The sequence below is a fragment of the Nannospalax galili genome, unplaced genomic scaffold (genome assembly GCF_000622305.1).
Source record: "Nannospalax galili isolate Female #2095 unplaced genomic scaffold, S.galili_v1.0 scaffold690, whole genome shotgun sequence".
Taxonomy (NCBI): domain Eukaryota; kingdom Metazoa; phylum Chordata; class Mammalia; order Rodentia; family Spalacidae; genus Nannospalax; species Nannospalax galili.
In genome coordinates this window covers 3269706-3296979 of record NW_008329288.1, presented here as the reverse complement: position 1 = coordinate 3296979, position 27274 = coordinate 3269706, and the positions used below count along the sequence as shown (strand labels likewise).

The window sequence follows — 27274 nt, the reverse complement described above, 5'->3', positions numbered from 1 at the left end:
CTCAGTCCCTTCTCTCTCTCCCTCCCTCCTTCCTGTCCCTCTGCAACAAGGTCTCACACTGTGTTGCCCAGACTAAACCTAAAGCCAAGAGATCCCCCTTTACCTCAACTCATAAGCTGGATCCACAGACATGATCCACAGTACCCAGCTTTCTTGTTTCTTCAAGGACATTTCTATCAGTAAAAGAGTACAAGTATGGCAAATGTGGTGATGCACACCTGTAATCCCAACACTAGAGAAGTGGAGGCAGAAAGATGGACGGTACTGGGCCCTCTTGGACTATATAGCTAGACCCTGCCTGGAAAAAAGCAAAGAGTGTACAAGGATCTCATTTTACTTTTCAAAAGAATATAGCATTTTTCCCTTGTATTAAGCAAGAATTCTTTCTCTGAATTGGCAATAAGCAATATTTAAAAATTCATTATTGGAAATACAAGGCCAGTCTGGGCTATAAGAGAGACCTTGTGTGTTCCCCAGGGGCCCTGGTTCCTCCAACTGTGGAGAGTTAGCCGCGGAAGGAGGGGCTTGTGGTGCCACCTTGGGATGGAAGCCATGCAGCAGCGGACATGGGGACTGTGCAGCAGCCAGGCATACTCAAGAACAGGCTGGCCCCTGAGGCATGGGCGAAAGCTCGCGGTGACTGTGGGCATGCCGCAGGAGCGATCTGGTATGGTGGGCTCTGAGCCCGGCCAGGCGTGGAGCTAGGCACTGGGGTTCGTGTCTTTGTAAGTCGTCACCCCCCCATAATAATAAATGTACACAAAAATATGTTATATGGTTTGCCTGACAGTGCAAGAGACCCAGAAAGAACTGTGGAGACACCTTGTCTCAAAAAAAAAAAAAAAAACTTTAGCAAAAAGTGGAGGGAAGCACGGAAATGCTAGGCAAATGCTATATGTGCTTGGCTGGGAAATCCCACCCCCACCCGCCACCCCCCGCCCCGCCTCTGCATGCTAGGGAAGCACTGTATCACTGAGACCAACACAGCCAGGAATGTTACAGAGTATGTGATATCCATACGGAATGGTATTCCAAAAAACACACTCATTCTTCTGCATATAAGATTCTCTTAATATGTCTCCAATATGTTTTCTGTTTAAAACCAAGGCTGTAAGGGCTCTATTCTCTACTAAAGAGATTAAGAAATGTAACCTGGGTTGGGGTTTCAATCTTAGATTTGAATATTGATTTGGTTACTTACCCACCAGGCCAACTACTTGCTCCACAAAGCATTTTTTGAAAGAAGAGCCACTAGCACACCACAGTTGGCTGGTATGTTTGCAAGGGTGATTGCCAAATGTTCAAGATTTTATGAGCTAAATACATCATTATTAAAAATCAAATTTTATAACTTTGTAATTAAATATTAAAAAATTCATTCTTGGGCTGGAAGGGCAGCTCAGCAGTTAAGAGTATTGTCTGCTCTCACAGAGGACCCAGATTCAGTTCCTAGCACCCACATGGTGGATAATCACCATTTGTAACTCCAGTTCCAGGGGACTCGACACCCTCTTCTGTTTTCCAAGGGCATTGCAAGCACAAGTGCACTTTTATATATGCAGGCAAAACACTCATACATATATGATAAAATAAATTAGTCCTTTATGCTGTTTATCTGTTCCAACTGTATCGCACAGTACTTGATGATTGTCTGGCTGACTTAGCAATACTGATACCAGATACGTTACCTAGAGTAACAACTTAAATCACAGAAACTAATTGTCCAGAAACAAGTGTAGGGTAGTCTTTTTCTTTTTTTTCTAGGTGTTTTTTTTCTTTTGTGAGAATTTCACACATGAGCATGGTCCCTGCATTATTTCCATCCCTCCCAGGCCCCCACTAACTCCTCCCATGTCCCCCCAGGGAAGTAAGTCTTAACCACCTTCCTTTGTAGTTTCCATGGATAAACTATCCCATCTACTAATTCCAATACCACCTGATGACAGAGTACCTCGGGAACAGACAATGTGTACATTGAGTTCTCTACCCAATGGAATCAGAGCCTGATCTACTACTCCTAAAACTGTGCATATCACAGTCCCATATAATGTTTTCTTAGTTACTAAGAAACCTTGTCTTTAACTCATCAGACTTTCCTTGTAACTCCTGATACCCCCATCTTCTATCATAGTTTTTGCCAATATCTCTATAATAAACTCCCTATGATACAGTAGACTGGCCTACAGAGGCTGGGTGGACCTCTAAGGCTCTAGCTTAACTGCAAGCTAAGCTCCGATAAAATTTCTAATGGAAACTAACCTAAAGATCATCTGGTCCAACTTCTTTGCTTAACAAATGAGAAACCAGGCACAAAAACATGTATTCCTTCGACAGGGATTTGTTATATGAAAAACCACCAAATGCAGCTTAAAGATTCGGATGTTGCCCAGGAAGCCACTCTGCCAGACAGTAAGCTGCACCAAGGCAAGGTTCTTCTACCCTGTCTCTGTTCCAGAGCCTAGAACATGCTATCACATGATTACCCAACATACACTCATTAAATATGAATTAAGCTCCTTTTAAAGTAATCACTAGCAAGAAGACTGAATTCTTAAGGAAGAAAATAAGGAAATTCATTGTTTAACCACAATAGGTTATAAAATCATTACATCCAAAGTAGGTAAGGTTTAGAGGACTTTTACAAAGTGCAGGACAGGAGCTGGAGAGATGGTTCAATTGTTAAGAGCACTGGCTGCTCTTGCAAAGAACCCGGGTTCAGTTTCTAGCACCCACATGGTGGCTATAACCATTCCTAACTCCAGTTCCAAGGTCTACAACGCCCTCTTCTGACCTCCACAGGCATTGTACGACATGTGCACTTATGTACATGCAGGCAAAACGCTCTTAATCATAAAATAAAAGTAAATTAAAAAAATTTAAATGCAGGACAAAAGAAGGGGACATAAAATACGGATATAATTGTTAATTAGCAAAACAACAAAAACCCTTATTTGTAGCAAAAGAGGACTAACTATAGTGGGTTATTTTACCTGTTAGGGCTTTCTTTGTGGAGAGGACGCAATTACCTCCCAAAAGAAGCTTTGCAGTCAGAAGGACAGCACCAGTGCCACGAAGTTGTCCTCTAACCTCCACATATGCATTCTCTCTCTCTCTCTCTCTCTCTCTCTCTCTCTCTCTCTCTCTCTCTCACACACACACACACACACACACACACACACACACACACAAATAAAATTTAAAACATTTTTTAAGGGGGTTGCTGGAGAGATGGCTCGGCAGTTAAGAGCACTGCCTACTCTTGCAGAGGACCTGGGTTCGATTCCCAGGTTCGATTCCCAGCACCCATATGGTGGCTAAGAACCATCTGTAACGCCAGTTCTAGGAGATCTGACACCCTCTTCTAGCCTCCATGGGCACTGCATGACATGGCTATATTCACATACATGCAGGCAAAACACTCATACAAATTCAAATAAAACAAAAATTAAATTTTAAATGGGGGTTGGGGGAGACCCAACTGTCTCCTGAATTTCAACGGGGTCACAGAAAAATGACCACAAAGATCTCTTACCTCTCTGAAGCCTTAGTCTTTGTGAAAAACTGTCCAGGATCTAATCCTATCAGCTTGCACTTCATTCTGAATCTGGTTGTGAAGGACTCACTCACTTTGTATTTATAACTGGTCTGGGCTGTTTTTGTGAGAACACCTTCTCACATACATTACATAGTTCAAGATATTTTGGGGGTGGGCAAGATGGCTCATTGGGTAAAAACGCATGCCACCAAGGCTGACAACCTGAGTTTAACCCCCACGACCTACATTGTAGGAGGGAACCGACTCCCAAAAGTTGTCCTCTGACATCCACACATGAGCATGCCCCTCTCCCTAAATGAATAAATGTAATTTTTTTTAAGTTTTAAAATAAATTTTGGGGAGTTTTGTTTGGCCATGGAAGATAACCTTGAACTTTAATCCTGTAGCCTCCACCTTCAGAGTGCTGGGATTACAGGCCTGCATCACCTCACCTAGTTTACAAAGTACTAGGGATCAAACCCCAGGCTTTGTGCATGCTAGGCAAACAATCTACCAACTGAGCTACACCTCCAGCCCTGAAATTTTGATTTTCAATGAACCATTTCTCTACATATTTTTTTTCCTTGAGACAGGGTCTCACTGTGTATCCCTGGCTGGCCTGGAACTCCCTATGTAGATGAGGCTGGTCTCAAATTCAGAGATCCACCTGTCTCTGCCTCCCAAGTGCTGGAATTAAAGGTGTGCGCCAGAACACCCAACCCTCTCTAGTTTTCTAATGCTAGTGGCTCAGAGTCTTGCCCATTCAGATTACAATGAATAAAAACCTTCAATGAGAATACCAACTGTCAAAACCAAACATCAACCACTGCTCACAGAATAAAATTCAGGTAAATCATACAACTTTTAATGCTGTACTTTACATTCTTCACATTGATCTTCACACAATTACCTCAGATTACCAGCAACAGTATAAAACTCATTATCTACATGCATGCTTATGTGTTGAACATCTTTGTGATAATAAGAATCCTTCTAGCCATAGACAACTATGGGCTTCTCTAGGAGACTGGGCTGCTACCTAGTAGACTACTGAGGCACTTAGGGTATACTGATGTAGAATGAGACATTAACAACAACAACAACAACAACAAAAAACAGCCCAGAACTAGAGAAATGGCTCAGTCGTTAAGAGCACCAACTGCTCTTAACCTGGGTTTGGTTCCCAGCACCCACATGGCAGCTGACACGAGCCTGTAACTCCAGCTCCTGGGGATTTCGATGCCTTCTTCTGGCCTCTGCAGGCACTGAGTGCATGTGGTGCACTTACAGACATGTAGGCAAAACACTTATACACATAAAACCATGTCTCGAAAAGACAAAAAAAAAAAACAAAACAAAAAGTCGGTGCAGACAACACTAGATGTAGGTACTACAGGAATAAAAAAGTAAAACAAGTTAACACTATTTGTCTAAAATAAAACACTACTTGTCTAAAAGTTAACATTATTTGTCTGAAAGAGAAGGAAAAAAACAAGTCAGTAAAGAGCTGACTTGGATTAGATTTTTATTTGGCCACATCACCTCTACAGTTGCTACATCAGCATCTTTTTCAGCCTTCACACTTTAGGGTTCTGACTCTAAGTGGTATTCAGAACATTAAAAAACGTTATTAATAGTGGTTATTTAAAAACCACAGTCACTAAAATACTTCTGACATAGCAGAACGAACCATCCATCTCCTTTTAAAGGTCTCCATTATAAGCACCTCATATTATATGCTAATTTTTCCACAAATAACCATGTCTAAAAATTAAGAACAGGGGCTGGAGAGATGGCTCAGAGGTTAAGAACCCTGGCTGTTCTTGCAGAAGACCCGGGTTTGAATCCCAGCACCCACATGGCAGCTAACAACTGTCCATAACTCCAGTTCCAGGGGATCTGACCGCCTCTTCTGTCCTCCACAGGCACTGCACAATACAGGTGCACTTACCTACATGCAGGCAATACACACATACACATAAAAAATTTTAAAAATTAAGAACAACTTCCAACACATAGGACAACAGGAACAACAAAAATTCCAAATAACAACAAAAATCATAACAAGGCTTCATCATAGCAATACTGCCTTGCTGCCAAACTTCATTAGAAGTTTAAAAGTGAAAGCCCTGGGTCAGTGACATGGCTCAGCAGGTAAAATAAGCAAGCCTGGTCATCTGAGTTGGATTCTTGGAACCCACATAAAGGTGACAGAGGAAACTGATTCCACAAAGTTGACCTCTTGACATCTACATGCAGTGTCACAGAGAGAGAGAGAGAGAGACAGAGACAGAGAGAGACTAATAATAAAATTTAAAAATGAAACAAACAGTAGGCCAGTTTACTCCTTTCATATGCTGACATGTGATTATCCCAGCTTTGTACTTATTTTCCTATCGGAAACGTTCACCTGGAAGGCAAAGATAATCTATAATAAATACATTTACATTTGTAAGTTTTATTCACTTATGAAAAAAAAAATGACATCTATATCAACTCACCCAAGAACTAAAGTTATTAGAAATCCTCCATCAGGACATCTAAGCCAAAATATTAAGATTCAGCCAGTTCTAAAAATGTAAAGATTGTTTTTCCATTTACATGGCAAAAACTACAGACCATAATTGCATGAAGAGAACAGATCTCTTACCATTTCTGGATCTCTTACCATTTCTTTTTTTTTTTTTTTTTAAGATTTAGTTTTTATTTTATGTGTATGAGTGCTTTGCCCACATATATATAAATGTATTATGTGCATGCAATGCCAGAAGAGGATGTTGGATCCCCTGGAATTGGAGTTACAGACAGTTGTGAGCTGCCATGTGGGTGCTGGGAACTGAACTCAGGTCCTATAAAGAGCAACAAGTGCTCTTAACCACTGAGCCATCTCTCCAGCCCCTATCTTACCATGTCAATGAAACATTCAAAAAATAGGCAAGTTTTAAGTTCACTGCAAAGATCTGTCACTGGGCAACCTGAACTTATTTAGGAAGTTGGTAGAAAAAAATTCAGGCAGTCAGCATGGTACATGGAAGAGCACCCCTATAATATTAGCACTGGGAGGTGGAAGAAGAAAGGACAGAGTTCAAGGTTATTTTCAGCTACGTAGTAAGTTTGAAGCCTAGGCCTCAGGAGATCTTGTTTTAAACAAAACAAACAAAAAAGAAAGAAATGTACTGTCAGGCAATTTTGTAAACTGTCCAGAAATAATACTGTACTTATATAAACCTAACTGGTTTATATAAATCAGTCATTGCAGTGGACTTTTACTGCAACGTATGAAGCTGCTGAGGATAGCATGGTATACTGTCTTATAGCAAAAAATTTAAGTATCAGTAGTACACTCTAAGTAATAATTAAAAAGTTCAGTAAACAGGAACTGGAGAGATGGTTCAGCTGGTTGAGAGCACTGGCTGCTCTTGCAGAGGACCCAGGGCTCAGTTCTAACAACCATCTGTAACTCCAGTTCCAGGGACTCACCCTCTTCTGGCCTCTATGGGCATTGCATGCACATGATACACTTATTTACAAGGAGGCAAAACACTCATATACATAAAATAAAAATAAACATTTTTTTGAAAGTATAGTAAATAGTTAAACCACCAGTAATATATTCACTTATTATCATTTTCAACTATTATGTACTGTCAATACTTACATGCATGGCACCTTTTTATTATTTTGTGAGACAGTCTCACTCTGTAACCCAGGAAAGCCTAGAATGCATGCCTCAGCCCCCCAAGTGCCAGGATTACAGAACTGAGTCACCACACCTGACTGTGCTTTTGACTGGCAACAAGTTTATATCAGCAGCACCACAAACATGTTTAGTAGTGTTTTGTCATAGGACATTAGGATGGTGATAATTTTCAGCTCCATTATAATCTTATAGGACCACCTTTGTGTATGTCTCCATTGATGACCGAAATGTTCTTATATGGAAAGCCCACAAACCATTTACCCATGAAACAAACAATAACAAGGATGAGGAAATGACCACAATGTATAACCTTCTGTGGCAAGTAAGGCCCATACTTACCTGCTTTTACTGTCAAAAGTTATTCTACCTTGTAAATGTTTCCTCTGCTATAATTCAAATCTATTTCTTCAAATGCCATCATCAATTTGAAGACTCAAAATCTTCCACAATAAAGGCTTTAATTTCATTTTTACACGTGTTCTAAACTCTTCCTTGAAACTTGAAAACCAGGGCTGAAGAGATGGCTCAGTGCTTAAGAGCACTGACTGCTCTTGCAAAGGACCCAGGTTTGATTCCCAGTACCCACATGGTGGCTACAAACCATCCTTAACTCTAGTTCCAGGAGAATCCAAAGCTCTCTTCTGACCTCCATGGCATTGCATGACACGGGTGCACTCACATACATGCAGGCAATACACTCATACACACAAAAAATTAAAATTTAAAAAAACAAACAAACTTCAAAACCAGTAACACCTGTGTTTTTGTTAATCCTCTTTTGCAACCCAGAGCTCATTATTCAGCAGTTTGGATACACAGAAGGACTATGATTCTCTAGACAGTTAAAGTGATGATGGCATTAATGATAAGCTTGACTCTAAGAATAAAGAGTTATAAATTGGGCTGGAGAGATGGCTCGGCAGTTAAGAGCACTTGCTGCTCTTGCACAGGATCTGGGGTTTTGGTTCCCTGCACCCACATGGTGGTAAAGAACCACCTGTAACTCCAGTTCCAGTTCTGGCCTCCATGGGCACTGCAAGCACTTGGTGCACTTCCATGTAAGCAAAACACTTAAACACACAAAAATAAAATTTTAAGTTGATGATTTAAAAGCATATATAAGGAGAAAACCAAGATGTAATCAGCATTCCAATTTCCATGTGCTAGATGAGGTCTGCCTTTGTAAAAGCTCCTGTGTTAGACATATCTGCAGTTGATGATGCATGCCTCACTGGGAATGGATGCTTCAATGCAGCAGTAGCATGCTATCATTTTAAATCTTCACAAGTTTCATTTTAAGAATTTTGTGGCTTTAATTTCCAATTGTGACACTGATTTCCAAAAAGCAGTCTTAGATTCAAACATTTCATAGTGAAGTGGTACCACTTTTTGTTTTATGTAAAAGTTTTACAGGGCCTCAACCCTAAGTCAATGTAGAGCAGTAACCATGACTATTTCCCTATTCAAATATATAATACTTGGAATCATTAGATAGTTTCAACTGAAATAGAAGATTTAGGAGTAAAATACAAGAATAGAAAAGACAGATTTCATAAACCTGAGTGATGAAAATCAATTCAATGAGAAATATAAACATTTGCTTAGTGTATACAAGGCCTTGGGTTTAAACAAAAAATTAGAATAAATAAGAGAACTGGAAATGTAGTTCAGTTGGTATCATGTTTGCCTAACATGCATGAAGTCCTGGGTTTGATCCCTAGCACCTCTCAGAATAGGTGTGGTGGCACACATCTATAATCCTAGCACTGGGGAAGTGAAGGTAGGAAGATGAGGAGTTCAAAGTCAACCTCAGTTACATAGTGAGTGTGAGGCCAGCCTGGGTTACATAAGACAATAATAGAAAAGAAAAAATATATAAGCACAGTGGTGTGTCCATCTGGATATTACTATATGTTTTTGGTATTATATTTATGACTTTATGCTCAAAAAGCATTACATTAGTTGTCAAAATTTAAACAAAGTGAGCTGATGATTCATAAGAGGCAACAAAGTCAAGTTGTTCTAAGTACAGGCTCTGGAGTGAGAATGCTTTTTCTGTTGTCACCACCTGCCAGCTTTATGACAGACAAATCAATCTCTCTGTGCCTTAATTTCTCTACCTATAAAGTGGAATTAATAACAGTACTTCCATCACTGATTTGTTGTGAGCATTAAATGAAAAAAAAAAAAGTAGATCACTTATAGCAGTTTGCCTAATTGCTTTCACTCAATAAATGCTAGCTATCATAATTATTACAGAAGTGATACAGCCACACTGTACGGATACCAAGGAGCCTTGTGAATAAAGGTAAATTCCAATAGAGAAAAGTAGCAAAATTAAAGTGTTGTACCAAAAGGAACATGGTAGAAATATTGTGTGAATAACATCCTTAAAAGAACCACATTGATGCTGAGCGCAGTGTTCCATGCCTTTAATCCCAGCACTCCAGAGGCAAAGGTAGGCAGGTCTCTGTGAGACAGGGGCCAGCCTGGTCTACATAGCAAGTTCCAGTCCAACTAGGGCTACAGGGAGACTCTGTCTTAAAAAAAAAAAAAAAAAATGCTACCACCGAAACAAAAGTACCTTACTCCTTGTTGCTAGAAGACATGGCACTTGCCTGTAATCCCAGCACTTGGAGGGTAGTCCCAAATTCAAGCTCAGTCAAGGCTACATAAAAAGAATCTGTCTCGATACCTCCTCATCCCACCCCCACCCCCAATGAACTTTACTGTAGCACTCACCATCAACAGTCATATTGGAAAAAAATCAAGTAAGCTTTAGCTAATCCAGTGTTTAATGTATTACAGCAACGTTAACTTAATTTCCCCCTTTACAGTACTTAAGTTTTTAGAAGATCATTTTTGTTTGATAACATGAGCACAACAGGTTAAGGACTCTATACCCAGATGTAGGCTTGTTACACTGTTATGTAAATACATTTTACCCACTCATGAGTCAGATTTCAGAAACATCTGGCTTTAATCAATTTCAACCAAGTTTTTTAGTCTTAGCAAGAATATAGTAACTAACATACTGACACATAAACAAAGGAGAAGGACCCTAACTCCTTGTCCAGAGAATCATGCCTCACTCACTGGCAACCTAGTCACTAGATGCAGGAGGCAGGCAAAACTCAGCACAAAAGAGAAATAGGTGTATGAATGTTTGAAGTTTGACAGAACAAAAAGCACTTCATTCCTGTTTTTGATGTGTGGAATTTTACTGGAATTAAAATTAGGTTTATCAGTACCACTTGTTAAAAAATAAACATATTAGGGCTATGTGGCTATGCTATAGTAAAGAACTTGAACTTCTTCCATTGAGTTTTTTCTTTTAATAGTATGGCAACATTATTTACATAAAGGAAAAACAATGTTTTATACTATTACAAAATTGGTACACCTTTGACATCTCAAAGTCCAACAGCTGTTTCCTAATTTAAACAAGAGAGAAGATAATTACCTGGTTTGGTTCAAGACTGGATGCTGCATAGCACCTGGATCAAGAGGAGGTGGGTACTCTGAACTAATCACTGAAAGAACAATAACATAGCACTTTGCTGCTTAGTGAAGCATAATCTCAAGGACAGCTAGATGCACACAATGCAAAAGAATAAGGAACCACAAAAACCATTCTTAATAAAAACAAAAAGAGAGGCAGAGGCAGGCGGATCTCTGTGAGTTCCAGGCCAGTCGGTCTACATTATGAGTTTCAGGTCAGCTGGGGCTACATGGAGACTCTGTCTCAAAAAGACTGAAAAAATCAAATCAAATCAAATAAAAAATACCATTTATTCCTTGTGCCAAATGAAAGTTACAGTGTTCAAACTAAGGATAATAAGATTTTATCCAGAAATACTGTATCTGAGGAGTTTTTGTCCGGTTCTAATTGTTTTGAATTACTTACTTAGTTATTTTTGAGTCAGGGTCCCACTCTGCAGTCAAGCTGGCCTCAAACTTTGGATCTTCCTGTCTCCATTCCCTGGTACTGGGATTACAGGAGCAGGCCACATGCCTTGAACTGTCTACTTTAAATATCCTTATTTTCTCAGGACTTGGGGGGAGGGGTTCATCGTAGAGTGCCTGTCTAGCATGTGCAAAGCCTTGGGTTCAATCGCCAGCACTACATTTTTTTTTAAAAAATCAGCTTTGTAAACAGGTGTGTGGTGACACATTCCTATAGTCCCAGTACTTGAGAGATAAAGGCAAGTGCATCAGATGTTCAAGGTCATCCTCACCTACATAGTGAGTTCCAGGACAGTCTGTGCTAGAGACCCTGTCTTTAAAAGAAAAAAAGTCAGGTTTTTCCATTGATCCTCAGTCCCTTCATCAATGCCTGGCATATGAAAAGGGCTCAATAAATTTTTGGTGAATTAATGGATGAGTGAATAAAAATTCTTAAAAGTTTGTGATAAGGTATATGTTTAATTGAAAACTGGAAAAAATAAAAACAAAACTTGTGTATAGTCAATTCAGACTCCAAATATAGGGTTGAAGTACTTCTTTCTGTATCACAAACCCACATCTTTCCATTTAGAGAAAAATATTTACAATTAAATAAGTAATAAAAACAGTTTTTGATTGATTCAAACTTTTATTCTGGTTTATTAATATCAATTACAAACATAATTGGCTTATCTGTAAATGAAGTAATCTGAAGACCAATAGGAGAGAAAAAGTACTGTAAATTTCAGAACTTTGGACTATTACAATATAGCAGTCTTACATCTAAGTAAACTACTTCCTATCTGCTGTATCAAATTATACTGAATGAGTAATACTTGGTAGTTCAAAATATGTTATTTATCAGTACAGCTGAGAATGCACATAGCAAACTAAAGTGATGGCTGATGTTCCTAAAACACCCAGGACACAGGTCCACCCAAGCTTAACAGCAAATCCTAAGAGAAAAGATAACTTGGTTAGTGCCAAGAAAAAAAAAGTATTTCCACTGGCTCTCGAAGAACACAAATAGGTAAGAGTTACAAAGATTTAAATACATGTCTTTTTTCAAATACATACATCAACCAGTATTTCAGAATAGTGGAAAGCCCAGCATAGACTACAGACTCCAGATAACTGTAGCATATGCGTAAGAGGCCCTGGCTCATTAAGCATTCATTTTAAACACTGACGTTTCTCAAAGGTAAAAGCAAGCAGAATAGAGGACAGAGCATGGACTCTGGGGGGACTTGGCCACCCGCCAAGTAATATAAGAAAGTCCATTCCTATCACCATGATCACAACAAAAGCACTTTGTAGTACTCATCAGTTGTTTCTGAAACTCAGAGCTTTCCCCCCATTTTATTTCTTTTTTTAAAACACTACTTTCCACAGACGAGACAAAGACAACTTCTCCCCAAACTGCTAACACATATTAGCCTAGTAATAAGAGCATATTTTATGACAATTAACATGTGGAAGCTGACCAGCATGGTGGCACGGTCCTACAATGAATATTCCAGAGGTGGAGAGAGGAGGATTGCTGCCACTTCGAGGCCAGCCTGATCTACACAATGAGTCCCAGGCCTACCAGGACTATGCAGGGAGACCACGTCTCAAGAAGCTTTTACAGTGCTTTAAAAATTGAAATTTCAGATCTGAATTTTTAGTTCTTACCCTCTGGTAATGTTAAGAAAAAGAGGGGAAGAAGAAGGTAGGATACGCATTTCTGAAGACTTGGAGCAGACCTGAGTCCAAGTGTGTGTAAAGAGTGCATCTTCCAAGTACATGGCAGGACTGCCCCCACAGGGTGCTCTACTTCTATTCTCACTGGGTTCTGAGAGGTGAAGCCAAAAAACTCAGCTATCAAGCATAAAGGGCTTTGGTGACTACAGTGAAGAACCATAGAGAAGTAGAGTCAGTTGTGTAACAAGATCTAACAGACCTGCAAGGTAGGCCTCCCAAGTTCTCTAAGCGGGCGGGCTGACTGCATGAAATCTCTGCTCTCAAGTTGCCCTTGCCACTGCTCTCATCATCTGCCAGGCTCGTTGCAAGACCTCAAATGGTCTTTGTGCTCCACCCTTACCCCTTCTATTCTCCACAGCACAGCTCAGGACTACTCTAAAACTTAAGTCTAGCCATGTCACTCACTACCTGGCTTCAAACTCTTCATAGATGAGGATAAGGTCCAGTTTCCATGGCACATCACCTGACCAGTTTGTCAGCCATCTCCCTTCTTACTGCCCCCATCCCTTCATCCTTCACTCAATCCTAGGCTCCAAATAGCTGGAACTACCTAGCACAAAGCATCCATGGAACATCTGGGGCACAGGCTTTTGAAAATTAATGTTTCTGAAGTGTTGTAAAATTATAAAAAGCACAAAGAAGGTGGATGATGGCTCAGCAGATAAAAGCACTTGCTTCACTAGCCTGACGACCCGTTTGATCCCTGAAGCCCACAGTGGAAGAAAGGAATTGATTCTCAAAAGTAGTCCACTGAACTCCAAATGCACACCATGGCACTCAACACCCCTCCCCCCAACACACACTAATAATTGATAAAATTTTTAAAAATTAGAGAGTATAGGGTTGGCAAGACAGTGCAGTGTGTAAGGGCCCTTGCTGTCATGCCTGATGACCTGAATGCCCACACTCAAACACACACATCATACACACACAAAAAAAATTTTAATGTAAAATTTTCAAAAAAAAAAAAAAAGAAAGAAAGAAAGAAAAACACTGATCTTACCTCAGTATCTTCCAGTTCGTTGGTTTTTGGGGGGTTTTTTTTGGGGGGGGGTGTTGAGACAGGGTTTTATGTCATGTAGCCCAGGCTAATTTTCCTGCCTCTACCTCCCAAGTGCTGGTATTATAGTCCAGCTAGGTCCTCTTTTATCTAACTGTAGGATGGGTTGAGAAGTCAGTTTTTGTGACAGGTGACAACAGCCCTTATAGGCACTGAAGAGATAATGCACAGGGAAACAAAAACTGCTCTAGTAAAGTAGTCTCCGGTCCTAGGCTGTGATTTCAGTATAACAGGAAGCTAAGACAGGAGGATCATGAGTTCAAGAATGACCTGAGCTACATAGTGTGTTCCAGGCACAAGGCAAAGGAATTGCAAAGCAAAACCTTGCCCCCTACCTCAGAGAAGGGGGAGAAGCAGGGGTTAGGGGAGAGATAGGGGAGGGTCCCTACTGCTGCAAGAGGGTGACATGATGGTTGAACAGGAGCTGGATTAGGTCAAAAGGATGGATGCAAGTTAGGGGCATGTGAAGAAGGTTTGGGGTAAAGTTTGGGGAAAAGAGGTAGGCTGAGCCTGTGGGCACAGAGCATCATAGACTAACAACAGGAGATGTCCTATCCACTACAATGCTGTCTTGTATCAACAAGGCCTTATCAAGTATGCCTCAAGTATCTCTTGGTCTACTCCATGCCCATCGGGGAATGTGTCTGCAGGCCCTCCAGGAGACTCTGGCACCTCTTCTGTCAATGGAAAGAGAGTAAAAGTAAAAACAGTATCCACAGTCACTACACTATATAACTCAATGTGCTGGGTGAGTGAATCCACGTCTGGATCCTTCCCCACCCTAGCAGAGAGGGAAGTCAGGCAGGTCTCTCTCCCCAAGTGGCTGAGTGTGGAAGTGGATCATGTAGTAAACATGGTATTGGGCAAGGGGAATCTGTAGGTCCTTCTAGTTTGAGCTTTAACCTCTCTCCCCTGCCCCAGCTCCTCTATCCTGCCATCCCCTGAGTGTACCCATGTGGGGACCAATGTGACCCTGAGCTGCCTGTATCCAAGCAGAGCAGCTGCTTCCTTCCTCTCAGGTTTTCTTTGTACCACTTTTAGGTAAAGGAATTTCTGGAAACCACTGAGACTGTGGCTAGAAAAAGGAGCAGATGAGAGGTCACTCTGGGACCGGGATGACAAAGGGAGGCAACACTGGAAAGGACAGGGGAGGAGAATGAGAATCGGAGGGGACAAGAAAGATGGCACACCAGGTGCAGGTGCTGTGTGCACTCAGCACTTCCACGCCTGTGCAGTTACTAAAGAGGCTCAGAAGCTAGACTACCTGTGTTCAAATAGAATAGAACCTATTGGAGTAAAGTGCACACAGTAATGGTTAGTGTTTGAAAAGCTCTTAGACCAGTCAGTGGTGCACAGTTAACACTACATTATTGTAGGAGCATATAGAATAAGCTATCATTATTACATGTACATGATGTATTGATGTGAGTACTGGGCCCCAGAGTAAAATATACTTCTTCTTGTGTGTTGTGGTCATAAAAGATGTACAACTTGGGTTTCCTTAAAATCAAAATTAAGGAATGCAATATATTACAGATATTTGTACAACTGCAGTTCAATACTACAAAAGCACGCTAATCACGAAAGCATTACCTACTTGGTATGCCCACTATAATGCCATCCTGAAATATCAGTTTTACCCTTTCAGGTCATTTTTTTATGACACTGCAAAGTAATCGCTTGTTCATAGCTCCTAAATTACATCTTCAGCACAAGACCATGTACCACAGCAAACTGTTCTATTAAAAGGCATGGCTTTTTACACAACCAATCACTTAAAAGTTCTGGAGCAGTTTCACTATTTAGATGGGTCCAGGTTGGGTTTCTTGGATAAACATATCTTACTATGTTTACAATTCTGTTACAGGCTATGCTGCCCCTGAGCCCTCCACACCAACTACTCATCTATCCTACTGGCTTCTGCCCCATGAAACGCCACTTTACCTTCAAGACCTTCCTCCTTAAAGCCTGGGGTGGACAAGTGTTGTTAAGCACCACAGCCTTAATGGATAGAGGAGCTTAAATTACTATCAAGACCAATACAACTCACAAGACCATCACAGCATGGGAACTGGTTCTTCAGTGTCTAAGTTCTTTAAGGTAAATGATTCACTGCAGTACTTCTCAAAATTTTCACTGGTAAATAATGAAAAATTAAAGCCTTTATTTCAGGCTTTATTATTTAAAGAAATTCTGGAAATCAAGGGTCACTGTATCAGCCAATAAAAATACCCAGGGCCACATACTTCCTCTACCGTTGCTCAGGCACCTGAAAACCTTGGGCTCTTTCCATTCTTACGCATATTTTTTAGGAGTGAATCTTGGCCTTTGAATTTAGAATAACCAAAGTAACACGGGTTAGAGACACTACTTCTTTTACATGTACTTGGAATATTTCCTATTCACCTTTATTTCTGAGTATATTTGATAACACCTATTAATAAGAACCTTATGTGATTTTTCAGATTCAGAGCACAATATTCATAAATTGTATCACCATCTTTGTCTTATTCATCTCAAACCAGGTTTAGTATTTTCTTTCTTTCTTTCTTCAGCTGTGAGCTTGAGCCTTTCACAGCTCTCCAGCCCCTTTTTTAAAAAATATGGAATGCTTCACTTATTTGAGTTTCATATTTGCACAGGGGCCATGCCAATCTTCTTTGTATCGTTCCAATTTTAGTATATGTGCTGCCAAAGCAAGCACTATTATTTTCTTTTTATTTTGTGTTCATGAGTGTTTTGCCTGCGTGCATGTAAGTGTTCCACATGCGTTCAATGCTTGAAGAGGCCAACAGAGGGCGTCAGATCCCCTGGAACTGGAGTTACAGACTGTTGTTAGGGATGGTTGCTGGTTGTTAGCTGTCATTTGTGTACTAGGAACTGAACACAGGTCCTCTGCAAGAGCAGCCAATGCTCTTAACCACTGAGTCATCTCTCCAGCCTCTGATTTAGTATTTTCTAGATCTTATTAACATCCTATAAAACTTTAAATTTCTGCTGAAAAAATTTAATAGCAGCCTAAAAATGTTTTAGAGGATATATGCACTTCAGAAATCTTTGGAGAGTACAAAACAAAAAACCTCAAACACCATTATTCCAGAGCTCTAGCCAACATAACAGCACTGGAATTGTGTAGCAACATTAAAATTACATTGTGTGTGTGTGTGTGTGTGTGTGTGTGTGTGTGTGTGTGTGTGTTTCTGAAACAGGGTCTCATTATGTAGTCCTGGCTGGCCTCTAACTCTCTATGTAGACCAGGTAGGTTGAACTCACAGAAAACCACCTGCCTCAGCCTCCCAAGTCCAAGTGCTGGGGTTAAAGGTGTGTACTACCATGCTCAGCCTACTATTTAAATTTAATATACAGCTTCATAGTCACTCTGGTCACATTCCAGTTACTCAGTAGCCACCGTGGTGAGTGACTACAGTAACAGATAATACAGCTACAAAGCATTTTTTGTCACAGAAAGGTCTACTGGACAGCTAGAACCAAGACCACAACATGGATGTCCACCCCAGGTAGCTGAGGTTAGAACACTTTATTCCTTGCACTAAAATCTCTACCACTTAGAACAGTAGAGTATTTCAAGGTTCCTCCTACAGAGAAATAGAAGGGTTGAAAGAACTTTGAACTCTCCTAGAGATCTGAGGATGTGGCCAAGAAAGAATCCTTTTAAAGAATGGTTTAATAATCTAACAATTTTAACACATGGCAATATAGTAGCCAGCCATTAGCAAAAGTGGCTATTTAAAATTCTTAATTGACCTAACTGAAACCAAATATAATTAAAAATCCAGTTCCCTGGGTATACTAGCCACATTTCAAGGACTCAGTAGTCATATATGAGTATCATACTGAAATGATAAAGACATCTTCATCATCATGAAAGTTTCTTTGAACAGCAATGCTTATACTACTTGTTTGCTTTTTGGTTTTTTCCTTTTTGTAGTCCAGGCTAGCCTTGAACTCTCTATATATTCAAGAATGACCTTGAACTCCTGATCTTCCTGCCTCCACTATGCCCTTCTGTCCTGGGGAAGGAACCCAAGGCCTATGCATGCCAGGCAACTGTTCTACCACTAAGTACATAGCCAGAGTCTACAAACTTTCTAAAGGTTTCCCTTTTACTTTTTTTGTTGGTTATGTTTTTCGAGATAGGATCTGTGATGGTTAAGATTGAATGTAGACTCACCATAGAAACACAACTCTGGGTGTATCTATGAAGGTGTTTCCAGAAAGGTTTGAGAAAGGAAGACCCACTCTGAATGCAGGGGGTACCACCCCCATAGGATGGAGGTCTCCAGCCTAATAAAAAGGAGATAGCAAGCTGGGTACCAGCATTCATCTCTCTCTGCTTCCTAGCTATGAACACAAAGTACTCACAAGCTGCCTCATCCTGCTGTCACAACATCCCCACCATGGCGGATTAAACCCTCAAACTGTGAGCCAAAATAAACCTAAATTGCTTTTGTCAGAAATTTTGCCATAGCAATGAAAAAAAAAGTAAACATCCCAGACTAGCCTGGAACTTTTCATGTAGCCCAGGCTGGTCTTGAATTTGCAGACCTTCTACCTCTGCCTCCTGAGTGCTGGGATTACAAGTGTAAACCACCAAGCCCAGATACATATTGTCTTGAATTAACCAGAGTATTTATAATGCCACTCTTCATCAGATTAAAAAAAAAAGAAAAAAAAAAAAAACCAAACAAACAAAAAGCCCAGAAAATAAACTGAGAATCCTATTCATTCATAGTTTTAGCATGTGCTTGTTAGATCACCTCTAAAACCGAAAGCCGAAGTATCAATATACAGTCAGAAGTCAAAGCTTCTGTCAGATTCACAAATAGGTAAGAAAACTGTCAACACATTTATTATGAGACAAGGCTTTGATAATTTAGCCCAGGATGGCTTTTGCCTCTCTAAGTAGCCAGGCTGGCCTTAATCCTCTTACCTCAACCTCCCTGGTGTTGGGATTATAAGTGTGAACCACATACTCTGCTCATAGAAAGCAGGTTTGGGTTGTAGTTGTTACTGTTTGTAACTCACTATGCAGACCAGGCTGGCCTCAATCTCACAGAGATCTGCCTGCCTCTAGAGCCCCTCAAGTGCTGGGACTAGAGGCCTATACCACCACACCTCGCATGTTGTTACTATTTTAGTTTTTACAGGGCCAAGGATGGAACCCAGGACTTCACACATGCTAGGCAAATGTTCTACCACTGAGCCACACTTCCAACTCAAGACAAACTTTCAAGTGATCAACAAATTTCAAATGACAGTTGAGATGGGAACAACATAATAGGAATATGCAACAAATGGTAAGAAGCAGATCTTACTGAATCTATTTGTATGGGTTACCATATTTCTTAGAATTCTTTCAGTATGATGAAGTAGGAAAGACTTGTGTACAAACACCAAAGGACTTTCCTCTTCAGAGCTGGGCAGTCTATTGAAATGCCTATACAAGGAGAAAGGTATCTTTCTGCTCCAAGTTATCGCTGCCCTAATGGTTCTCACAAACAAAAAGCAAAGATTGATAGCTAAAATAAAAGACCAAATATATTACGATTTGGATGCTAAACTACAAAATGCATTCCAGTGGTAATGACCACTAAGCAATGCCCCTAGAAAACCAATCACTTTGTTTGCTAGACAGAAGACTGGTGGTGATTAACAAGTACTGAACAAACACAGCACAGGCAAGTTTTTTAGGTCACATACAATCACCTTGCCTTTCATCTTGAGGCAGAACTAGAAGTACACATCTGTTTCAAAGACAAAGCCAATTCTCAAGAGGCAAATTTTTGGAGAACATCCAAAAACATGGGACTTGAAAATGAGTTATGCAATGCATTAGACTGACTGAAGTGTGAGTGGCATCCGGCTCAGAGCGAATGTCTTCATGAATTCCAAGTCAAGAGAGATCTCAGAACCACTGAGGTCTGCATGGCAAGGAGACTGCTCCCCCTTTTGAAGTCATCACACTAGAGTGTGCTCTAGTTACATGACATTTGTCAAGTACCCCCAGTGTACTACCGCCTGTGCTGCTTTATGCATCCTTTTAACTCTCTGATGTATGCAGACAAGCTTCAGCTGGAGTAGAAGCTTTTTGATTACAGGGACTCTATTTTACAGCTTTTTTTCCATCCTAATGCCTAGCAGACAGCCCTGAACATAGTAAGCACTCAAGGTCCGTTTAGTGAATAGACATACAAAGAAAAAGTTCATAGAAAAAGAGAAAAATCATGTGAGGGGGAAAAAAAAAAACCTTCTAGATTTGTTTATCTGACTCCAAAATTAGGCTGGAATTGTTAGCAGACAAATCGTCTTTTGGCAAGCAAAAATGTAACAAAACTTCACAATAAACAATCTGTGTAGCAGAGCAGTCTCAAACACATCTATTTTATCTAAGACAGAACAAATACCAACATCATGACAGACATCAAAATGAAACTCTTCACAACACTAAACAATGTTTGTATCTAACTTTCAATTAAAATATTGTAAACTGGGCTAGAGAGATGGCTCAATGGTTAAGAGCACTGGTTGCTCTGGCAGTGGACCTGGGTTCAGTTCCCAGCAACCACATGGTGGCTAACAAAAGTCTGTAACTCCAGTTCCAGGGGATCCAATGTCCTCTTCTGGTGTATACATGCAGGCAAAACACTCACAAACATAAAATGAAAATATTGTAAATTTAGAAATATAGTCAGTTGAACAGTATTAAAAAGTACAACTTTAGGGCTGGGCACCTTTGCCGACACCTTTGATTCCAGCATGCAGGTGACAGAGGCAGAAGAATCTCTGAGTTCAAAGCCAGCCTGGTTTATACAGAGTTCTAGGCCAGTCAAGGCTACAAAGTAAGGGCCTGTCTCAAAGTGTGGAGAAAAAAAAGCACAACTTTAGTAACAATATCCAAGTGTTATTAACTTCAATATTTACAATTTTAGTACTTCTCTTGCATAAGGAAGGCAAATAGTAATGGGTTTTAAGGTTATTCAGAAAGGTGGTTGGGGAAGGGCCTAGGATAGGACACAGCTTTCTGAGGCCTTCTTAGGAGAGAAAGACTGCTACATGTTGGAAACTATCTAAATGGAAAAACTGATTACTATTTCAAATCCAAAAGAAATTATTTACTAGAGCTGGGCATGGCGGCACTCTCCTATAATCCCAGGACTTAGGAAGTGGCAGCAGGAGGACCAGATAAGTTCAAGACCAGCCTCAATTACACGTAGAGTTCTAAGCTAGGCTGAGCTACATGAGACCTAGTCTCAAAAAAATGAAATGAAAAAATTTACTGCCTTTTCCTATCTGAATGTTTATAAGAATTTCAAATGTATTAGAAATGTAATTGACTCACATAGTATTTTCTCCCTGTAAGCTTCTGTGATTGAGGCATTGCTTTGTTTTTGTTTTTTGAAGAGTTTATTAAGCATACTGTCAGGGTACACTGGATTGGGCAGTACAGTACTGTGCATCCTGTTGAGGTGTTTGTTCAGCAACACTGGGGATTGAGCCTGGGGCAATTCCACATGCTAAGCACATCTCTATCATTGAACTGCCCCTGGCCCTGGCTTACATTAAATGAGCTACATTACTCTGTAGCTTTACCATTTTCTTCATCTGACTCACCAGTGTTTCTATTTTGTGCAACTAAAGAGAAAGGTATTATGACGTTTCTTTTTCTTTTTGTCCTTTTTGAGACATGGTCTCCCTGTAGCCCCAGCTGTCCTGGAACTCACTATGTAGACCAGGTTGGCCTTGAACTCACAGAGATCCGCCTGCCTCTGCCTCCTCCGTTGGAATTAAAGGTTGCGCCACCATGCCCAGCATTATGCTTCTTTTCTTTCAAGATTTAAAATAAATTTTTATTTATGTACATGTGTGTATGTATGCCACATGTATTTGGGTGCCCACGGAGACCAGAAGAGGACCTCAGATCCCCTAGAGTTGGAGCCACAATAAGCTGACCCACATGGATGCTGGAAACCAAACTGGGGTCCTCTCTGGGAGCAGCAAGTGCTCTTAACCACTGAGCCATCTCTCTGCTCCCTAGGTTTCTTTTTACACTTCTCATCAATACAGTAAAGTGACAGATTTCTCAATTACTTGTTCTAAACTGGCATTTCTAAGAAATGGGATCTAAAATCACTGATTTCAGAGACCACATCTTCTGTGCTTAAGAGCACATACACTGTCTTCTAAAGAGACAAAGCTTGGAAGTTTTGTTTTGTTTTCATTTTTATTTGCAGTGCTGGGGATTGAATCTAGGGCCTTTTATATACTAGGCAAGCACTCTATCTAGGAGCTAAATTCCTGACTCTGCAGAACTTAGTTTGAATACAATATTGTTCAAATTAGGTTTCAAAGTCTGTTTTTAAGTAAAAGTTTAATAACATTGCTGTAGACTTTTATACTTTCCAAAATTCTTTCTAAACTTCCTTTGGTAAACTGAGTAAGTTTTTAGGGCCTACTGCAGGCTGGGACAGCAATGAACAAGACAGACCAGAACTTGTTCTTAAAAAGTTTTCAATTCTGCGGGAAATATGAACATTAACAAGAGAGTCTGAGTTCCCTGATCAAAATAATTTAGACTGCAGCACTTTAAAAAACAGATTATTGGGCTGGAGAGGTGGCTCAGCAGTTAAGAACACTGGTTGTTCTTGCAGAAGACCCGGGTTCAAATCCCAGCACCCACATGGCAGCTAACAACTGTCCTAACTCCAGTTCCAGGGGATCCGACAGCCTCTTCTGTCCTCCACGGGCATTGTAAGACATGGGTGCTCTTACCTACACACAGGCCATACATGCATACACATAAAATAAAAATAATAAATAAAATATATTTTTTAAAAAAAAGATTACTTAGTTGGGTGTGGCAGTGCATGCCTTTAATCCCAGCACCCAGGAGGCAGAGGCAGGTGGTCTGCAGAGTGAGTTGCAGGTCAGCCAGGGCTGCATTGTAAGACCCTGTATAAACAAACAAACAAACAAACAAACAAACAAACAAACCCCACATTTATCAGCTCTCCTTGTCTGTTAATTGTTATAGCAGAGCAGAGAACCCATCACCATCTCATAATCTCAAGACTCTAAAATAGAGGTCAACTTGGTCTTACCTGTCTGGAGACAGGTAAACTGATCCTCTAAGTTCTTCAGGGGCTCAATCTCTTTCTTTGCTTTAGATTTCCTTCTCATAACTGGACAATGAAGCATTCCAACTAGATATTCCCTGGTTGTTTGAGAAACAATTTTATGGAGAGATTTATATTCAGCGAGGTTTTGATAGTATACTTTTCCCCCTTGAAATTTCTATGAATAAAAATCAAGAAATATAACATAGTTTAAAAATGCCTAAGACACTCTTCTGAACTCCAGAAAAGTTCATAGACAGGTGATAGCGAGGGCACTGTAGGGGGAAAAAAATACTCCCCCAAATTTAACCTTAATGACCTTGAATAGAACACTGAATGAAATTCAGAACCAACAGTTTTTCACCATTAACTATTTCAATGACATTCTTATTTAGCAGAGAGGTTCAATAAATAAGTACTAAAGTTATATCATCAAACAAGCTAACATTTTGTAATGGGTCCAAATTCCTTGAACAACAGAAATTTAAAATAGCTCAGTTGCTGGACCAAATTTTCTGCATGACAAAGTCTCCAAATGAACCTGGAGACCTCAGGAACTGGGGCACAATCTCCCTCCCTAATTGTGATTATTCTTACGTATGACTGGTCTTCCTGAGTTTTACAGTTATTCTCTAATGTGATTGCTCTTACTTTTGTTCTTACTTCTGCTGTTCTTAGTGGTTTTTCGCTTCCTGAGAAAAAGTGCCTATCCTACCACAAAGAACACTAGGACTAAGCACTGGGAGTGTTTCCAGTGAAAGCTGGGGGTCTCCGACCTTCTAAGCAGCTGCTAGAATGAGGGAAAGAAGTAAAATACAACCCCTTATCTGCAAGTATTACATATACAAATTCCTAGACAAGTGAAGAGAAACAGCAAAATGAAAAGCAGACTGTAACATTTCTAGCTCACATTATAAACCTCTGCATTTAAACATGCAGAGGCACAAGGATGGCCAAATGCACGCTCAGTTTTACTGGTCAGCATCCAGCACAGTAACTAAAGCAGTGGAAACGGGATTTCAAGAAGGGGCTTCCTTCCTCGGAAATAGAAGGCCCTCTCAAGTCAACCTAACTCTGGGGACACCGACCATCCAAATTCCAGAACAACTCTCAGCCAGACTACGTTCATTCAAAGTGTTCACGGTGACAATACACAACCTGGCTACCATGTCTTTCCAACTCTCCAAAGCATCTCAAATCTTCCTAGTCCTTCCCACCTCAAGTTACAAGCACAGTGACTGACACAAAGGCAGTCCGTCCCAAGGCGCTTTAAAGGCTCTGGCACTTACTGAAAAATCTTAAAGTGGGCACACACGGCACCCCGGCTGTCCTTCCTCAATCCGGTCCCAGCTGGTAAGATGCAGCCTGGGAGCCCCTCCACCTGGGAACAAAGCAGTGCGGGCTGTGCCGCCAGGCGCACAATGAGAAACTACCAACTTCAGAGCGCACGAACATCCTCCATTGGCAAGAAAGAGGGCGGCGGCAGACACGCCCAACTTCAAACTCAGGAAACCTACGGGCTGGCGGCCATCTGGAAAGAAGCCCCCTTCCAGGGAGAGAAGAAAGGCGGGGAGGGAGGGTGCGAAGGGGCCCGCCGGGCCGGGAGGGGAGCCCCGCGCTGCGCCCGGCCCCCGCCCCCAGGCCCGCTTCCCCGCCTTCTCCGCCTCTGCTGCGCTGCCCCGGGCAGGGCGGCCGGTTACCTTGATGCGCTCCCGGCACTGGGACGGGGTCCGCTCGTAGCCCAGCTCGGCCAGGGCCCGGGACACGCGCTCGTACATGGCCGGCCCGGGGGCCTTGCTGCCGAACACCGTGCCAGCTCCCTCCAGCTGCTGGTACCGCGCCTCCACCAGCCGCTCGTTGCCCCACACAGCGATGAGCGCGTTCGTCTCGGCCGGCGTCCACGACATGCCCCGGCAGGCGGCCGCAGCGGCCGCCGCAGCCCCGCTACCGCCGCCCCCGGGAGAGAAGGAGACCGAGGACGAAGCGGCGCTGCGGCCCCCCAGACCGAGACCCCCGGACGCCGCGGCCCCCGAGCCCGCCGCGCTGCCGGGCCCGAGCGGGGAAGCCCCCCGAGGCGTGGAGGAGTCGGACAGCGATGGGTTCCCGTCACTCAGGTCGCCTGGAGAAGCCGGGGAGAGCACCTCCATCTTCGGGATTTTTAGCGGCGAGTTGGCTGGCAGCTCCGAGCCACAGGGCGCAGCCATCTTCCAAACGGCCGCCGCTGCACCGCCCGGAAATGACGCGCCCGCATCCGGCCACAGCGGTCTCCGGGGCTGCCCTGGGGCCTGGGTCGGGGTGGGCGGGAGACCCTAGGCGGCGAGTGCGATTGTGGCGGTGGGGCTGAGGCCGCCAGCTGTCTCCGGCCTTTCTCCGGGAGCCTGCCGGAGCCGGCCGCTCCTCTCCCAGGGCGAGGGGCGGGGACGAGGCGCACCGGAGCCCCGAGCTGAGAAGAGGGGTGGGGGCATGGAGGCTCCGAGTGAGGGGCAGACTGCACCCTTCCCACTTCCTCTCCAGTCTCGGCCCCCGGAGGAGGAGTGATGCCCGCCAGGGTCCCGAGCAGAGGAGGAGCTGACCATTCCTCCGGCCCCTGTCTCCTTCTGTCCTTGGGTTCCCGCTTAGCCGGCCCCCGGGTGCAAAGACTAGGGAGCCGAATTAAGGGTATACCGGAGAAGGCAGAATTCTGCGAAAGCAGTCAGGGACCGGGCTATAGAGTTTGTACGCTTTAGCTTTAAAAAGAAACTCGTCCTAGGCTATAGCAACCCCGATTCCACTTACACGTTTTGCTAGGCAGATACCCCATCACTGAGTCACACCCCCAAGTCTTTGATTCCGACACATGCTATTTTCGAGTTAGCCTAGGTAGGTTGTGACCGGTTTGATGTCTTTCTTGCGTTTGTATGGTATCTATAGTGGGGGCATGTAAGAACTTCAGAGCCCAGCAGAAAAGTTGCATTCCCCCTGCGATTTGGAAGTGGCATAAGATTTTCCCAGTTTTCCAAGCCATCAAGAGGAGAGAAAAGACACTGTCCATTAACATAGGTCTTGTGACCGCTGTGATAAATTTGTCCATCAGTCGCTCCTGTACATTTCCTTAATATCTAGAACTTAATGAACACCAAATCTAGTGCCTAACTGTTATGTATTTCCATATTCTTTGACTGAATAACTGCTCATTAACTTTAAAGCAGTAGAGGAACTGAGACTGGGCACAGCAGGTAAAAGTATTTGCTGCCAAGCCTGACGACCCAAGTTCCATCCCTGGGACTCTCACAAGATGTGAGGAGAGACTCCAATTAGCTGTCCTGTGACCTCCATACACGTGACATGCCATAGGCATTACACACACACACACACACACGCACATTTTTAAAATAGCACGTTTTAGCTAGGTGTTGTGTCGCAGACCTTTAATCTCAGGACTCAGGAGGCAGAGGCAGGTGGAGTTTTGTGAGATGAGGACCAGCCTCCTTTACATAGTGAGCTCCAGGGTAGCAGAAGCTACAAGGAGACCCTGTCTCAAAAAGCCAATAAATAAATATCACAGGTTTGGGGGGAGGAGAGATGGCTCAGCAGTAAAGAGCACTGGCTACTTTTGCAGAGGACCTGGGTTCGAGTCCCAGAACCCACATGGCATCCGTAACTCCAGTTCCAGGGGATCCTACGCCCTCTTCTGACCTCTGCAGGCATTGCACAACACGGATGCTCCCACTTACATGCAAGCAATACACTCATACACATAAAAATAAAATATTTTTAAAATATATAAAAAAATCACAGATTTTGTTTTCAAAGCAGACTTCTGAGGCAGCTGACCAATGATTATGAATACACTGTGTGATGTATTATTAACTAGCATATGTTAGATTTAAAGAAGAAAAAGATGAGGTCAGCCACATTTAGAGAATAGTGGTTGTTGGAAAGCCAAAGGATTGTGCAATGGAGAATAAAGTTGGAGATAATTGTCTTCATATGCTGTATTAAAATGCTTCTATAGTTTGTAAGCTAACAGTATAAAGAAGTCTAAGTTGCAAAATTTATATATCTATGCATTTATTGAGCCAAGAATGACCTTGAACTTCCGATCTTCCTGCCTCTACCTCAAGCACTGGGATTATAGGTGTATGCCACTATGCCTAGCAAGTTCCAGAATTTATGGT

At 42.0% G+C, this 27274-nt stretch overlaps 1 protein-coding gene and 1 non-coding gene across 16 annotated transcripts in view; both read right to left on the bottom strand.

Moving 5' to 3' along the window:
• Positions 1 to 26647, bottom strand: part of Msantd2 (Myb/SANT DNA binding domain containing 2) — a 41675-nt gene extending 15028 nt beyond the window's left edge. For 5 of the 15 annotated variants that reach the window (XR_003849847.1, XM_029564539.1, XM_008835054.3 and 2 more), the window contains exon 1: positions 24818 to 26647. Coding sequence is in view for 8 of the 15 variants with exons in the window: in XM_029564539.1 (XP_029420399.1) it covers positions 24818 to 25321 (504 nt within the window). In the remaining 7 variants the exon portion in view is untranslated. Of the gene's footprint in view, positions 1 to 10698; positions 10769 to 23102; positions 23216 to 24406; positions 24520 to 24817 lie in introns of those variants that run through there. The other 10 variants (XR_003849839.1, XR_003849841.1, XM_029564553.1 and 7 more) reach the window with 6 other exon arrangements.
• On the bottom strand, positions 16581 to 16687 carry LOC115070698. The gene has a single exon (XR_003849852.1). It is a non-coding gene; the product is annotated as a U6 spliceosomal RNA (small nuclear RNA).
• Positions 26648 to 27274: the final 627 nt, after the last annotated feature.